We start from the raw sequence: 17942 nt of genomic DNA, 5'->3' as shown, positions 1-17942 counted from the left end.
CACTCACTAATCAACCCCTTTCTCCACAGTCCCTTTCTCCACTCACTAATCATCCCCTTTCTCCACAGTCCCTTTCTCCACTCACTAATCATCCCGGGCAGCTTCTACACATAAGGGCTCGGTGAGTCAGGCAGAGGTGACCAGCGGGCCTCCACATTTAATATCCAATTCTCCCCTTCACAGTTCCCACTGGAATTCCGAAAGGAACGCAAAAGAGAGAACATCTGTGTCTTTGCCGGAAGTCACTAAGGGTACCCCGCACACAGCAGGGATTCTGGGAATCTCCACCAAGTACAGTCACATGACGAGGCATGGAGGGGGGTTGGCACACTTTGTTCACCTTCGTGGATCTCGATAAATCTGGATATTATCAACTAATGATTTCCACTACATGATCTCTTTTTTAATAATAAATTCACTTTGAAAGGACACTTGATCTCTCTTATACATAAGGCCAACGTAACTTGTTACAAGGACCAGGTAACGTAAAAATATACACATATCAACTCGATGGTGCCCAAGTCTAAGTAGACGTTAGAACCGAAGACCCTGCACCCAGTGCCACCTCCTTGTTAAAGCAGGAGGCGAGCAGCCGCCCAGCGGTGACATCCCTGCCTCCAGCGAGGCCACCTGCCAGTCACTTAGCGGCCATCCTAGTGGCCAGAGCGGCTGTCCCAGGACCCCAGGGCTTATATTCAAGTCACCCTTGTTTTACCCAAGAGTGGCCCTAAAGCCTAGGAGGCGTGAAGCTGGCATCGGATACGTCAAGAGAAGCCATGGGTGCTTCCTGTAGTGAACAGGTGTGTGTGTGTGTAGGGGAAACATGGCCTGTGCGGGGTGCGGTACCATCAGGAGTTCCAGGAGAGCAGTGGGGTCCACCCACCGATAAGAGGGGCTACTGTGGACGCCGCTGGGAAGGAAGTTAACACTCCACCTGCTGACCTTGCTTAAGCAACAGCAGCTAGAACGCAACCTGTCAGAACATGGAGGAAATCTCTTCCCTCCGATGCCTGTTCGTTGTTTTTAAAGCACGGAAGAAGTTAAGAGAGGAAAACATATTAGCAAAATGTTCAGCTGAAATCCAAAGAGCACAACACAAACCTCCAGGAAGGAGACACAGAAGCGCAGACTTGACACACATCCCAGAGCCGATCCTCTGGGGGGAAACAACAATAAGACAGACGCACCTCTGGAAAAGGGGAAGCAAGGAGACAGCATAAATAAACGGGGAACCGAACCAAGAGGAGAATCGGACTCAGAGGGAGCTGGCGGCAAGGCAGCGGGGCCTGAGGCTGGCGCCCCCGGGAGCCCCAGCTGCTCTCCGCCCCAGCCTCAGCGCAGCACGCAGCATCCCTGGGAGAGCCCGGAGCCTCAGACCCGGGAGCCTCAGACCCGGGAGCCTCAGACCCGGGGCGTGACTTACTCCAGACCACAGAGTGTTAAAAGAATCCTGGGAACAAGAACCCAAATTTCTAGAATTCGGTGCATTTAGAGCTAAAACAGAATCAGAGATGTTTTGGCCCTAAATCTGAAGAGGACATTCATCTGCAAAATCTGAAGAGGGCTTTTATTTTGCAAAAGTTCCCTCCCAACTACAATGTCATCGGCTTCACAGCTTTCCTAAAAGGTGGAGGGGGCGGGGCTGTAATTACCGTGGAGAGCGAGTCCTATCTGCTGAGAGGGCCACGGCAGAGAGCGGACAGGGCTCCGAGTCCCACAGCACCCCTCCCGCTAGGAGGCTCTGTGGTCCGGCTCGGCCCCTGTGGCAGGAGGCAGGGTGCATGTGCTTGTGCTTAGGCTCTGCTACTGCCATGACCTGGGCCGAACCCCAGACCTGTCACTTCTGAGCCGTGTGCCCCCCTCACCTTGCTGAACTACCCTGATCCCAGGAAGAGTGCTCCGCCCAGAGCGGCTGGAGAATTCACGGACCATGAGGTGTACACGCAGCAATAATGGGACGTAGTCCTGACGTGCTGTCCCTCACCATGAAGCCATTTGTCCTCCCTGCACTCTGCTGTGGGGCCAGGAGGGCGGCAGTACCTGTGGCCACAGCCCTGCTCTCTGGGGCCCAGAGAACCCTGGGAAGGAGAAGGGTGAGGGTGGGGGGAAAGCAGGAGCCTACAGGGAGGGCCAGAGAGAGCAGCTGCGGGCGGGGAAAGGTAGAGGGCTCTCCACGCAGGAGACTTGGACATGAGGGGCAGGATGTGCTGAGGGGTGCAGCCTGGCGGTGGCCTGGGGGTGGGACAAAGAGAACAATGTGGGGGGACCTCCCAGAGGCGAAGAGCAGGAGCTGGGACTCCAGCATGAAGCCAGATGGGGCCCCACAGTTGCACAGTCCCCCCATCCCCCCGCCCCGAGCTCACATGTAGTAAAGGGGTTCTCTACACATCTGGTCACCGCTCATCCGTGTGGTCTGGCGAGTGGTCAGCCTAGTGCCAGCGACCCAGTGAGACGGTGTGGCAGCGGCTGCTGCTGCAATAATCATCGTCTCCCAGTGTCTTCTCTCCGTCTCCCCAGACCCCCGGGTCCCGTGCCCTTCCTCTGCCCTCTCTAGGCCTGACTTGAGGAGGGACACGGAATCTGGGAGTGGTCACGGGGCAGTGTGCAAAGGTAACGCATCCGTCTGTTAAGAACAATGATCCAAAACTTGGGGGAAAGGCAGGAAGATGACGGTGTGACCTGTTAACATCCTGCTGGAGCATTTTCTAATGAGCCCCCTCCTCCCTCACAGCACTATCACCTGCTCCCAACCCAGCGGGGCCCAGGCGGCCCAGCTCTGCAGAGATGAGCTAACTTAGAGCGGGTGAGATTGGGTCCGCTGTCCCCACGTCGACACCTGCTCAGCGGCCGTTTCCTCCGACTCCCGGTCCCGTCAGCCTTCCTTCTACCGACACACACCTTCGGGCCAGTGGCTCCGCCTCCTCGTTTCCTCCTGGTGAGCTAAGGGGAGCCCTGGCAAATTCTCCTTTATGAGAATGGTGTCTTTAACCATTTGTGCACTGTGCTTCAAGGCACCTGCTTCTTTTCTTTTCTTTTTTGCCCTGGGCTCTGTCCTCTTGGCTTGCCTGCTCATGCCGTGATTCGCTCTCTAACTTCCTCCTCAAGGCCTCCCCCTCCGAAGCCAGCTCTGCAGAGCACGTCTGTCCACACTCAGGTACTAGTGCCTCTAGCGACAGACGGAGTGGACACGCAGGGCGAGTTTGAAGAACCCCCGGTCAGTAGGAGGAGAGACAAGGCATTTGCAAGGTGGTCCCGGGAATCCGGTCTCTTTCTTGCTACACCAGTTTGATTTGGACTGACTTTCACTTGTAACTGAAAAGGCCCCGGGACCACTCAGAAATGCGAGAATTTCTCTTCCGGAAGCCAGAGCTGCCATGACCACTCTCCCAAATGGACAGCGCCAGTGGGACCCTCAGAGGCCTTCACCCAGACGGCTGCCCAGGGGGCTCCCCAGCCTCCTTGTTGGGAACACGGGGCAAGGAGTTTCTGCCTGAGGAAGGGACCAGGGCAAAAGCTCAGACAAAGGAGACATGCTGCTACCCAGCCAGCCAGCCCAGCGTGGCCGCAGTCCGGGAAGGAGACTTCTAAAGAGGCCCACATCTGGCAGTGGCACACGCGTCTTTGGGGTAAATTGTGAGAGCTGCTTTCTAGCCATGGGGCCAGTTAGGCCACATAACTGTGCGAAGTGGGGCTGGTGTAAAACAATAGGGAGTGGTGGGGACTGTGGCAAATACAAAATCCTGTCTAAGCGACATGAAGTCTCCTGCTGTTCCCATTCGATTGGGCCCAGTGTGCCCAGATTTTTCTGGTTTTTCAAGACATAAGTCCAGATTTTTATGGGAAGTCCTGACTTTTAAAATATTGGCAATTAATTCTTTTTCGTTCTTTTCAGCACGAGGACCAAATAAAACGTATCAGTGAGGCCAGTCCAGTCTACCAGCCTTCACTCTGCGACTCGGCTTCAGCACTTCGCTTGCAGGAGGAAAAGGGGGGCAGTCTGGGTCCCACGCTTGAAGGACCCGGCTGTCCTACGGCTCCCAAAGCAAACCTTCCTTACCAGCCATCCACCCCCGCCTTCTGCAGCTCAGAAATCCCGAACGACAGGGAGCCCATGAAGTCGTTCCGGCTGGTCAGATCCCAGTCCCAAATCTCCACGGACAGCCTCCGGTCTTTGTCCGATTCCTTCAGCTGGCTGCAGGGAGAAAGACAGGGAGGTCAGTGCCCGCGACAGTGATCTCGCCAGCAGGTGAAACGTGCCAGAGGACAAGGCCCGAAGGCGGGAGTTTTTAAAGATTACAAGCTGTTGCAAGAAATCTATTCCCTTTCCATCCCCGGCCGCTCCGGGAGGAAACGCTTTCTCTGACAGCCTGTGGCTCAGGCGCAGGGCCTGCCGCTCGGAGAGGCGACTCCTGCTGCCTCCCTATGTCCTATGGGGCTATGGCGTGCTGGAAATCTTGTCACAGAGTCGCTGTGAGAAATAGGGTGTCGATTATGTCATTGTGTGGGTGTCAGCACACATGTGGGCCACAGGGCGAGGCTGGGGAAAGGCTGGAGAGAGCCTCCCAGGTGCTGGTCTGGGGGGAATGCATATTCGGGGCATCTCCTTGGCTAAGGCTGCGATGGGCCCCTAGACGGGCTTTGAGAGGAAAGAGGGGACAAGGCTATGCTCGAGGAATCATGCTTGGAGCCCACAGCCTCTAAGTCACTCTCAAAGGCTGACGTTCCGCCCTGTGTTTGCTGTGGGACTCGGGGCACATTCTCTAAGCCCCGTTGGTAAAATGGGTTGAAATGGCCAATGGAGTCAGACCACTAAATACAGTGCTTGTCACACATAGTAAGTGCTCAATAAGCATCGGCCGACACCCCTAACACCTGCTGGCCCAGGTGTGTCGAAAAGCGATCCCCGGGTTCTCGGAGCACCGGCCAGGGAAGACCCTCCATGGAAGCTGGCAGGAGCGCCCAGCGGGTGCAGGCCCAGCATTTTCCATAGCTCAGCCCCGAGGAGGTTAGCACCACACCCTATGGGTTTGTGGAGACCCTGAGCTTCCCACAGCTTGCCTTCACCCAGCAACACATCACACTATTTTCTATGCCACCCACTCCCCCACACCACAGACACTCTCAACCCTATTAAAAAAAAAAATGGGCTCGATGTTTACTTGGCTTGCAATGCAAAAATGCAGATGGAAGGGGAAGAAAAGGAGGAAGGAAAGAGTGGGAGAGGAAATGGGGGAGGGAAGGAGGGAATGAGGGAGGGAGGAAGGGTGGGGGGAGGGAGGGTGGGAGGAGGGAGGAGGGGAGGGAGGGAGGAAGGGAGGAGGGGAGGGAGGGAGAAAACAGCTGGGAGAGGAACTCCCCATCTCAGGTGGACCACCCCCCATGCTGGGCTGCAATAATTTCAACTTACAATCTGAATGTCTCGTTCCACTCGGGGTTGAGGGAGCACTTGATCGTTTTGGTCTTCTGTTTGCTCTCACTTTTTGGGTCAGGAATGAGTTTCAGTTTCACATAGGGATCTGACAAGCCATTGGGGTCCATGGGGACAAGGTTTTTAGCATCTCTTACTGAAAAGAGAGAAAGCACTTTCAGCATGAATAACGCCCAGAACGTTTAAGCACCAATGGGCAATCGCTGTAGAGCCTGTGGGAGGGCTCTTGGCACCACACTCACTTAATGGCAATTTTATTTTATTAACCTCAAATAGCTAAGATGGGATAGGGGGAGAATGGTGAGTGACTACTTAGTGGGTATGTGGTTTCCTTTAGAGGCGATAAAAATTTCTTGGATCTAGACAGAGATGATGGCTATATGCGCACTATGAATGTACTAACTGCCATTTTTTTCTGTTATGTGAATTTTACTCAAGTCAAAAAGAAAGAGCTAGAAGAGAAACAGATGTTCACTAAACCAAGGTACACCCATCATCCATGCAGCACGTGAACCCAGAACCCAAACAGCCCATAGAGAAGAGACTGGAAAAATAGTGGCTCCACCCTCAGTCAAGACCACTGCATAAAAAGGCTATCAGCCAGCCCGGAGAAGGGAAGAAGCAGAGGGCCGGCGGTGTAGGTGCTGGCCCCGTTACGGTGGGATACAACATCGGGCTGGAGAAACAGGAAGTAGTTCATTAGTAGCCAAGGGAAGGAGATGAGAAAATGGAAGTTGTGTAGATCTTGTGAGTTGTACCGATCTTAAGGATACAGTGCCAACCATCTCACTTGTGAAAAAAAATCCAAAGTAATATTTTGGGTTGAATTAAGCTACATATTAGAAGGCTAATATCTAATGACTCCTAGCAAGAATGCAAAGATGGTTCAATCGTAGAAAATCTATTGTTAAAATAGTCATCATATTTACAGGGCAAAGGGGAAAACCACCAGATCGCTGCAGTTAGCTAGAACTAGCTGATTTCATTCATGGAATAAAGGCTGTCTGAAATAATAACCCACAGTTAATGATAAATGCAATCCCTTAAACTAGGAATGAGACAGATATCCATGACCACTGCTATGATTCAACATTGTTTATAACTGTCCCAAAAGTGCGATAAAACACTGGAAACAGAACTTTGCATAGCAGGGGATACAGTGCCCCGTTACTTCTGGCATCCTCTGCTTCCACCCATCAGTTACCTCCCCACTGGAGCTTGTCATCCCAGAAATGACACCACTTTCTCAATTCAATCTCAGTACCCCCAAATCTTACACCACTTCCTTTGCATCTCATTCCTGCACCAGGAGCAAGCGTGTTTCCTTTGATTCAGTTAAGTTCCATAGCAAGTCCCCACTATGTGTAGGCATTGTGCTAGGAACAGGGGACAAAAGGGACAACATAATATGCTGATCCTGTCCCCAAGAAAGACATAAAACCAAACTTATGCAACATATAGTTGATTTCTAATGACACAGTAGCCAGGTTGTACAGTGTTGTGGATACAGGGCTGCAAGATGCCGGAGTCTGCATCTTCCCCATCATTACTTCACATTCCTGAACTCAATTTCTTGACTGATAAATGGAGGTAATGCATAACTCATTGGCTGTTAGGAGAGTACAGTCAGATAGAGAATACACATGTTTGGCACAGAATCTGGGGCCTAGGGAATAGTCAATAAATGCTAGCTATATTACTGTTATTTCATTACTAGAAGCCCAGTACACGAAATTCATGCACTGGGGGGGGGGGGGCAGGGGGGAGCGGGGGACGGGGGGAGGTCCCTCAGCCCGGATTGTGAGAGGGTGCAGGCCAGGCCAAGGGACCCCACTGGTGCACGGGTGCACGATCGGGGCTGCGGAGGGATGCAGGAGGTTGGCCAGCCAGGGAGGGACTGCGGGAGGGCTCCAGGGCATGTCTGGCCCATCTTGCTCAGTCCCAATCGCCCAGACCCCAGCAGCAAACTAACCTACTGGTGGGATCGTCTGCCCCCTGGTGGTCAGTGCAGGTCATAGTGACTGGTCAACCGGTCAACTGTGTGCCCCCTGTTGGCCAGTGCACGTCATAGCGACTGGTCGACCAGTCGACTGTCTGCCCCCTGGTGGTCAGTGCACATCATAGTGAGCGGTTGAGCAGCCTTAGCATATCATTAGCATATTACACTTTGATTGGTGGAATGGCCGACCGGACACTTAGCATATTAGGCTTTTATTATATAGGATTATTTTATCATTATTACTCACTGCCCTCCTTTACTATGTGTCCATTTTTATTATGGAGATTTAACCATTTCTGAATGAACTGGTATCAAGCAGTTCCTGAGAATAGTACATCTGACCTTCACACCTGACCCCTTCCGGAAGCGCCTTTCAAACCCCAGCATGCAGCAGGTCTCTCAGACTGGGCGGCAGAATCCCGCGCCCCACCCTCAGACAGACTCTGACTCAGTGAGTCTGGAGTGACCTGCTCACCTGCTTTTCTAACAGGTGCCCGGGTGAGCGCATGCACAGAGCACACAGTAGGTAAAGTATAGACCTGGTACAAGTCCTTAGGATGCCCGTGCAGCCTCCCCGTAGAGCAACCGGTGGCCACAGCAAGTTTAACACCTGCAATACCTGACTGTTTAGTCAAGGCCACTGACCTCTTTTCCCTGAGACTGTCACATAAAAAATGACAACAGCCAACACAACAAAGCCAGCCAGTGTGAAAGAATCCAAATTATACCTATTTTTTTGTCAGATCAGCAAAAGCTATTTAATACATTTTGGTGTGCTGCAGAATTTTAGTAACTAGTTTATACGCCATGAGATAGGAAGGTTGAGAATCGCTGCCATAGAACACAAACTCATCTCTTGGGCCCTCCAAGAGGACTAGCCCATGCCAGCGGCTGGGCTGGTAGCTCAGGGGGACTCATCCACCACATCGTCAGCTGCACAGACACAGGGCTAGGGAGCCCTGACATGCCGGGAAGCTGGCTGACTGGCCACACCTATGCAAGTGGACACAGCTCATCTTCTTCTCTCCGCCACGGCCAGGGCCAGGGCCAGGGCCAGGGCCGCACCCTTCCCCGAGCGGAACTGACACGGCACCGTCACAGGAGAGCACGCGTCCCTCGGAGGGTGGAGACCTCACAGCCGCCCCAGAGCGTGCTCTGCACAGCAAGAGCACTGCATTCTCAAGCCAGTCTCACAACTAGTGGTGTGCAGTGACCTGCCCTCAGCGGCTACTTCCCGTGATCGAGGCTGACTCCACCCTCTCCCAACCCTGCAGGCTCCTTTCCTCCACTTCCTCGGGTCCGTCCTCTGCCAGGGCCAACAGTTTCTGTGGGAGGAATGGAGAGGAGCTGGTTCTGGGACTGACACTGGGGCGCTCACAGCTCCAGGAGCCATGGCTCCTCACAGCTGTATCATGAGCGGCTGACAGCAGTTACAGGCCTGACCCGCCTAAAGCTGTTCAAAGTCAAGTCCTTTTCCCAGCAGCGAGAGAGCCGCTGTGTGTGGAGGGAGCCACTCTCGAGCCCACGCGTGGCCACGGACTTTGATTTTCCTTGAGAAATGCTTCTGTTCTATCTGGTTAAAATCCAGCAGATGGTACAGCGTGCTCCCCCCGCACAGTTCACTGCACCGCTGGCCGCGAGTGGGTGTGAGCACACCGATTCACAGGAATGCTTAATCTGAGGGAGAGGTGAAGCAGCCTGGTTTGGGGGTTGTGAGCAAAAGAGACCAAATTTAGCCTTATCTCTCACACTCTGAATTTATTACAAAGAGAATGAATCCTTTTATTAATGGTGTATTCGTCTTATTAAAAATTCAGTATGCACCTGTCCTGCCTTGGCCAGCTTGGCTCAGTGGATAGAATGTCAGCCTGCAGACTGAAGGGTCCCGGGTTTGATTCCGGTCAGAGGCATGTAGCTCAGTTGCAGGCTCAATCCTGGCCCTGGTCAGGGCGAGTGCGGGAGGCAACGAATCAATGTGCCTCTCTCACATCAATGTTTCTCTCTCTGTCTTCCCTCTCCCTTCCACTCTCTCTAAAAAAATCCATGGGGAAAAATATCCTTGGGTGAAGATTAACAAAAAAACAAACAAAAAGAGAAGTCCATTGTCCTGGCCTTGAGGGAGCCCATCCTGTTTCCCAAAGACTGTAGAGCAAGGGGTCTGCAAAGAGATGCTTAAACACTCAGGGTCTGCATCACTGAGCGCTGGCGAGCCACGCATGGACACGGGACACCCTCAGCACATCCCCCAGCATCCAAACAGGGGTGGAGGGAGAGAGGCTGACCAGGTGGAAAATCTCATAGCCACCCCTCTCTTTTCGCTACCCTGCCCTGCCCTTCCTCTATTCCAGTGACCCCAGCCTTCGGTTAACCCCAAGGGGAGCCCCCTGCCCTGCCACACCTTCTTAAACTGCAAGCTTCTTTAGCCCTCCTCTCGCCAACCATCCCTGATTCCTGTTTGCTTATTACTTCTTCTACCACAGGTTCTCTGATGCCGTGGCAGTGAGCACTGGCTCCATCAGTCTCCTTCCAGCCCCCTTTACTGGCCTTCCCCTAGGACCTCAGCTTATCTCTGCTGACAACGCAAGCACACCCGGGGTCTCCGGCAGCCCACACTGGGCACGTGGTGGCCACAGGCCCCTAGGACAGCCGGCTCCCTGTCCTGCTGGCGTGGCGCAGCCTGCACACATGGGCCTATCCATGTGGAGACAGACTTCCCGCTGGGAAGTCACGGTGCCATTCTCGCAGAAAGCCTGTCGAACCACGGCAACTGAAAGGATGGTGAAGAGCTGGTACCCGGGAATCAGGGGCCACATGATAACCTGACAAGCAGCTCAGGGGAGGCCTGCGTGGCGGTCCTGCAAACTCAGACCTAAAGTCACCACAAAGGATGGTCTGAAATTAAACTTTAACTAAAAGCAGTGTTGGTGGGCAGTTATGTCCTTGGCCGGTATCTTCACTGACAAGGTCAACCTTTACCGTAACTGTGCCTATGCGTCCTTTTGCATCTATGATAACACCCTTGAAATGTCTGGGTAACTTGTAACTTCCCGTTTTCTGGACCTTGGGGCACAACCTAATGTGCTGGGCGCCAGGAAAGATACCACAAATTCCTTCATTATCATGTTAATTGTTCCTACACCCACCTAAGCATGTGTCTATCATTTTACCTTTTATCCAATCCCAGGGGTTTCCCTGCTTTGCTTCCTCCCACCTCTCTAGTCTACCACCAATGGATTTCGTGTGACCCACCCACATCCCTTTCCTTTGATTGCAATGTGTAAATATAGATGTAACCCGCCCTTCTCCAGAGTATTGTCTCAATTTGTTGAGGTTCTGCTTCCCGGCATATGTCGACAGTTTGGCTCAAATAAACTCACAAAAAGTCTTTACAGGTTTTCCATGGTTCTTTACGTTAACATCACTAACGGTGCTCTTAGAACATCTAATCCTCCGTGGCCCTGCCTCCAAAATGCGATAAAACCACACCCAGCTCAGAGGCCGCTGGCTGACCACACAGCAGCCTGACCAGGACAACAGCCTCCGTCTGTACCTGCTGTCCTTTCGCTCTCAGGAGCCCCAGTTTGGACGGTAAGTTATATGGTCACCCTAATTCTAGGGGCTAACGTAGAATGTGAAGCACATGGCAGAGGCTAACAACGCCGGCTTCCTTTCCCCTTTGAGCCTTTGGATGCCGCTATGTAACTGTCAAGCTACGTCCCAGGGCTAAAGGAGTGCCCTCCAATGGGATTCTGCTACAGATGCAGTGGGCAGAGGCAGCATGGGAACGACAGAGACCTGCAGCCAAATGTAAAGTCCGCCCTTCTCATGCTGGCCCCCCACCCGCCCAGCACTTCCTCTGAACAGCCAGTCACCCCGTACTCTCCAACTACAGCTGACATTCAGTGTTATTTTATCTCCATTTCCGGTGGATTCCCTGCACAGTGGTAGACATTGATCCGCTTTACCAAGTGTTCCCCTCGATTTCCCCACCTGGCACCAGGCGGAGGTATTACAGTATTAGTGACTGCACCCCCCACGCTGTGCTTTACACGTCAGACCACTTTGCAACCGCCGCTTTGTACCTCTTAATCCCTTCACACTTTTCATCCAACCTCCCAACCCCCTCCAATCTGCCAACCATCAGTTTGCCCACTGTACCTATTACAGTCAAACCTTGTTTCTCAACCGTCTCCCATCTCGAACAATTCAGTTCTCCACCAAGCTGTTCACAGAAAAAAAGGTCTCCGTTTTCTAACCAAACTCGGTTTTCTGATAACCCTTTCAGGCTGACACCTCAGCATGACAAAAAGCGTCTCAGGCAACAAACAAAGGAGAGAACGCCTTTGCTGCTGGGAAAATCAACAATGAGCACAATTTTAAAGCATGGAGAGGCCGTCAAGAGCGCTGAGCGTGTGCAGGAAGCAGTGATCACAGGAAGCTGAGGACGTAGAAAACCTGTTGTTGATTTGCATAAAGAGCGGTGAGCCAGGACAGCATCCGAGGCAGCGATGCGTGAGAAGAGAAGATGTGCATATGCTGACCTGAGAGACAGCCTGGCAGGAGTGTAGAAAGTGGTTCCTGCAAGGCTAGTGGTGGATGGTGTCATGCGTTTAGGAAAAGAAGTGCTTATTTATAGATTAAATGGATTAATTCAATTCACATTATTCCTAATAGCAAAAACGATTCAGGTTTTCAAGCAAACCGCTTCTCAAACAGCCTTCTGGAACGAATTAAGTTCGAGAACCAAGGTTTCCCTGTAGTGTGTTTCTATTTTGTTTCTTCGTTTTGTTTTTTAGATTCGACACCCAAGTGACAGCAGATGGTATTTGTCTTTCTGTGTCTGACATTTCACTTAGCATAATAGCCTCTAGGTCCACCCATGTGTCACAAATGGCAAGATTTTACTCTTTTTTTAGAGTTGAGTTAATTCCATTGTATGCATGTACCACCTCCTCTTTACCCACTCATCTACTGATGGGCACTCAGGTTGCTCCCGTACCTTGGCTATTGTAAATAGTGCTGCGATGAATACAGGAGTACATGTATCTTTTTGGATTTCTTTGAATCAACACCCAAAAGTGAAATTTCTGGGCCACATGGTCGTCCCATTTTAACCGTTGGAGGAACTTCCACACTGTTTTCCACGGCGGCTGCACCAACCTGCAATCCCATCAACAGTGCCCGAGAACTCCCTTTTCTCCACATCCTCGCCAGCACTTGTACACAACCCAATAATACCCTACCCTTTTATTTCCTTGCTCCCTTTATACCATTTTATTTTACCACATCAACTCCCCCCGCCCAATCCCCACCCCTTCCCTCTGGGCCATGGGCGCACTGCTGTGGCATCACTTCTTTCCTGTCCCGTCCATATGGAAAAGCCCTCCACTCTCTTCTGGCCAGAGGCCTGGACATCTTTACCCTCCTGCCCGTTCCACAGCACACTGCACACCTCTGGGCCTCAGGGGTGTCTGACTCGGAGAGTGCACTGAGACTCACTGACGGCCTCCAACACAGCTCGGCCCCCCGCCCAGCCTGCAGCCTCTTGGGGTCCCTAGTCAGGCCCTCCCATTCACTAAGAAGCAATGTCAAGAGCTCATCATTTTAAGCTCCCACCCGAGTCCATCTCGCTCATATTACATGCGTGTGTCATAAACTTCTACCTCTATGATGTTTTCATCAGAAAATGTGAGCTGGGCAACTTCTGGGGCATATGGGGGAGAATTTAAGGAAGTTTCTTTGCAAACTAATATATCACCAGTTTTGTGGATTCTAGAAAAAAAGGTGCGCCTCCTATGGAGGGGTTCAAGCTTCAAGATAGACATAGTTGGCATTCCCTTCAATTATATTACTTAACGTATCGATATCCATATTTTTACCAATCTTCTCTGTTAAAGATGGACAAAAGCATATTTAAAACCCTCTCGTTATGGTATTTCCAGAAATTTCTCCTTTCATCTCCAGTCGTTTTTGTTTTGTGTATTTTGACCCCGTGTTGTTTGAGGTTCACAACTGCATGTTAGTCTTAGATTTTACCTTTCATCATCTTTGATACAGTTTACTTGTCTCAAACTGTCCTTGCGAGCAGGCCTTTTCCATGCACCTGGTCTCCTCTCCACAATGCCTGACACCGCGCGGCTGGCCTCTGCATCTAGCAGTTCTCATGACCGTGTTCATTTCTTTGTTCCCTTTCCCCTGGCATCACTCCTTGAGCTTGTTTCCATATCACTGGCTACACTTTCTGTAGGAGGCATTCCCCTATTGGGTGTTTCTGTGCATTTTAATTTATTTTATTGTTTTAAATTACTTCTTAGTATCATAACATATCCTTCTTGCTTATGCCTTCCTCTTGTCCAACTCCTTTTTCATCTCTTCTACTGCCTTATCTTCCTGCCCCCGGCTCTCTCAATCTTTCTCTGTCTGTCTCCCTCTCTCCCTCCCTCACTTTCCTTCTCCCTGTCTTTCGTCACTCCCTTCATTGGTGCGTAGTATCCCACTGTGTGGACGCACCAGTTTGTGCACCCATTCCCCTGCTGAAGGGCCTTTGACCGGTTTCCAGTTCTGGTGATAGAGCTGCCATACGTTCCATTTCTCTAGAGTAAATTCCTAGGAACAGAATCACTGAGTTACATGCTAAGTGTATGTTTAACTTGATAGGAAACTTGTTTCCAGAGTGGCTGCACCCCCTTGCCTTCCCACAGCAGTGACCGACAGGCCCTCGGGCCCTGCGCCTTGCCAGCACATGGTGTAACAGCGTTCACTGCCATCATATTTTAGCCATTCGGCAGGTGTGCAGTGGCGTCCCGTTGCGGCTTTAACCTGATCTCTAAGGATACCGGATATTTTCATGGATGCAGCTGCCATCCTTGTACTGCCTTTGGGGATGTTTTTCAAGCTTTCGGCCCATGTTTTTAGTGGGGTTGCTTTCATACTAATGGGTCTGAGAGCTCTTTAGTCTGGACGCAGTCTTTTGTCAGCATGCGATTTGCAAATATTCTCCTGCAGTTTGTAACTTGACTTTTCATTTTGTAGCAGTGTCTTTTGCAGAGCAAAAGTTTTTATTTTTTTAATGAAGTTGAATTTATTGTTTTCTTCCTTTTATGAGTCATGTTTTCAGTGTCAGATCTAAGAATTCTTTGTCTGGTTCCAGGTCATAAACTTGTTCACCTATGTTTCCTAAAATTGTATACATTCACAGTTTACATTTCGATCTATGATCCATTTTGAGTTAATTCTTGTATAGGAAATGAGGTGGAGGTGGAGGTTTATTTTGTAGGATGTCCAACCGCTCCCATAGCATTTGTTAACAGATTGTCCTTTATTAAAGTCATTGTTTTTAAAAAGCCATATATTTGTATGAGTATATATCTGAACTCTATTCTATTTCATTCATTTTTGGAATCAACCCCTTTGCCAAAACCTCATTGCTTCAATACTGAAGCTTTATACAGTAAGTCATATGATCGAGTACTTGTGATGCCTCCAAATTTACTCTTCATCTTAAAAAATGTTTTGGCCCTTCTAGTTTCTTTGTCTTTCCATATAAATTTTAGATTCACTTTGTCCATATCAACCAAGATTCTGCTGAGATTTTGATTAGAATTTCATTAAGTCTATGGATCAATCTGTAAGAATTAGCATCTTTACTATGTTGAGTCTTCCCATCCATGAATATGTCTTTCCATTCTTTAGATATTCTTTGATATCTTTAAATGTTTTGTAATATTCAGCATACAAACCCTAGACATTATTTTTTAGCTTTATATTTAAATATTTCAAATTTTTAGAGTTAATGTAAATGGTGTTTTTTTAAAATTTTGGTTTCTAATTGTTAATATATCAAAATAAAATTGATTTTTTTGTGTGTTGACCTTATATCCTGCAATCTATCTAAAGTCACTTATTAGTTTTAGAAGGGTTGTTTTGGGGTGTTTTTTTTTTTTTGTAGATTCTTGTGAATTTTATACATACAACAATGTTTCCTGTATACGCAATGAGTTTGATTTCCCTATCCAATCTGTATTTCCCAATCTTTTATTTCTTTTTATTGTCATTGTACTGGCTTGGTAAGCTGGTATGATGTTGAATAGAGCAGACATCCTTGTCCTGCTCCATAGCTTATGAAGAAAGCATGCAGCCTTCCACTACTAAGCATGTTAGTTTTGTCTATTTTGGTTTTTTTTGTTTTGTTTTGGTTTTTGGGTAGATGTCCTTTATCAGGTCAAGGATGGTCCCTTGTATTTTTAGTATGCTGGGAATGTTCATTAAATTTTGTAAAATGTCTTTTCTGCATCAATTCATATGTTCCTGTGGTTTTTCTTTCTTTAAATTATTAACATGGTGATTACACTGATGGTTTTTTGATTATTGAGCCAGCTTTGCATTCCCCAGGAGAAAACTCATTTAGTTGCAGTGTATTGTTCTTTCTACATATTGCTGGATTTGATTTGCTAGGATATTGTTGAAAATTTTTACATTTACTTTCTTACGGGACATTTATCTATAGTTCTATTGTTTTTGTCTGGTTTTGGTACCAGGTTAATGCTAACCTCATCAATAAGTTAGAAAGTGTTCCTTCTATTTTTCAAGCATCAGTGTTATTTCCTCTTTAAATGTTTGGTAGAATTCCACAAGATAAATTTTATTTCAAGCATTTCTTTATCTGGCTCCCACAAATTTTGATACGCTCTAATTTCATTGGTTCAAGATATTTTCTAATTTTCCTGGAGACTTCCTCTTTGGACCATGGATTATTTAGAAGATTGTTTTAATTTTCACATTTTCCAGAGGGCTCTGCTGCCACGATTTTAACTTCTACCTAGATACTCTTTACTAAGCCTTAGAACATGGCACACAGCTCTCCACCAGACAGCTTCTACTGGATGTCCAATAAGTGTGACCCTCTAAACAAATCCCTGCATAGTCTTAGAAAATGCCTTATTAATATTATTCATTATAAAACTACGTCAAAGGAGAAAAGCCATATATTATCTTTTAAAAATGACAAAAATGCAAGTGACAAAATTCGATAATCATTCTTACTTTTAACTCTTAGAAAAAGAGGAATGGGTGGGTGCTTTTCTTGGCTTAGTAACTTAACCAAGGCCTTCCTCAGGCTCACTGGTAACACTCGAGCCTTTCAGGTTCCATTAAGGCCGCCATCAAATTAAGAAAGCCCTCCATCACCATGGAACCGAACACTGTTAGGACGTACCAGCCAATGCAATTACAGAAAAGCACTGAGAGGCGTAGGTGTTGGAAAGAGGAGACGAGATGAGCTAATGTTGTGTGACCTGTTTCCTAAAGAGATTCCTCAGTGGTTCTGGCAGGTGACCGACATGCTCTTTCCAGTTTGCAGCCCCGGGAAATGCTTCCCATGTTTAACTCCCAGCCATACAGTGGGACTTCAGAAGAAGGAGAAGTTAAATACATAGTCTCAGTTGAGCATGAATTCCTTTTTTAATCAGAAAAATAAATGTTCCTGTAAATCTGAGAGAAAGGACCATGGCATCCACTGGTTACTGGAAGGCCAGTCTTGTGCACATCGTCCCAAACAAACTGGAACTGGATACAACATGCACGTCCCCAAGACCCAGTGCCCTGACTCCCCGTCCCAAGTCTGTCTGTCACCGCACACACCATGCAACTGCTGTGCTCTGTGACCGGGGAAGTCGGGGCTCCAGAGTCCACTAAACCCAGCTGCGTGCCACCTCTTCTCTAGTCCCCTGGTCACTCCGGTCCTGCAAACGCTCACTGTGACTCTAGCCACCCTCAACCCCAGAGGTCCAGAGGCTGCTCAGCTCCACGGGGGATCCGGGCTCATCTCCCTCTGACATCTCACAAGCCCAGCCTCTCAGCTCCACAGCAGGGCGGGCAGCGTCCCCGCTGCGTTCCCAGGGGCCGTGGGGCGGCGTGCCGGGCTGGAGGCCGGCAGAGAAAGAGCTCTTGGGACCAACTTGGAAAACAGGCGTAAACTGTGCATGAACACCTGTTCCCCGGCGGCCCGGGGTCTCTCCCTGTCCCCGGACAGAAGGTTTGGGAGTAAGACACCCAACACGCCAGCGGCATTCTTGTTTGGAGACCACCTCCTGCCTCAGGCTGAGAGGAAACCAGAAAGACGAGGCGATGGCTTCTTCGCCGCACTCAGCACAGGACCACGCAGCCCCCACGCCCGGCCCACACCTGCCCGGCCCACTCCTGCCAGCCCACGCCTGCCAGCCCACACCTGCCAGCCCCACACCTGCCGGCCCACACCTGCCGGCCCACACCTGCCAGCCCACTCCTGCCAGCCCACACCTGCCAGCCCACACCTGCCAGCCCACTCTTGCAAGCCCCACACCTGCTGGCCCACACCTGCCAGCCCACACCTGCCAGCCCCACACCTGCCAGCCCACACCTACCAGCCCACTCCTGCCGGCCCACACCTGCCGGCCCACACCTGCGCCCACTCCAGGCCCCCACGTGTGCGGAGCAAAAGCAGCAGCAGCCCCACGCAGACGCTCAGGGCCTCGGCAC

At 50.0% G+C, this 17942-nt stretch overlaps 1 protein-coding gene across 2 annotated transcripts in view; it reads right to left on the bottom strand.

Moving 5' to 3' along the window:
• Positions 1–17942, bottom strand: part of PRKCB (protein kinase C beta) — a 296895-nt gene that overhangs the window by 75511 nt on the left and 203442 nt on the right. For both annotated transcript variants that reach the window (XM_059692105.1, XM_059692104.1), the window contains exons 6-7: positions 5408–5564; positions 4058–4192 (exon numbers count right to left, since the gene is read on the bottom strand). In XM_059692105.1, the coding sequence (XP_059548088.1) occupies positions 4058–4192; positions 5408–5564 (292 nt within the window). The remainder of the gene's footprint in view (positions 1–4057; positions 4193–5407; positions 5565–17942) is intronic.

The sequence above is a fragment of the Myotis daubentonii genome, chromosome 4, assembly GCF_963259705.1.
Source record: "Myotis daubentonii chromosome 4, mMyoDau2.1, whole genome shotgun sequence".
Classification (NCBI taxonomy): Eukaryota; Metazoa; Chordata; class Mammalia; order Chiroptera; family Vespertilionidae; genus Myotis; species Myotis daubentonii.
The sequence above is the reverse complement of the archived record's forward strand: the minus strand, read 5'-3'. Positions and strand labels throughout refer to the sequence as shown.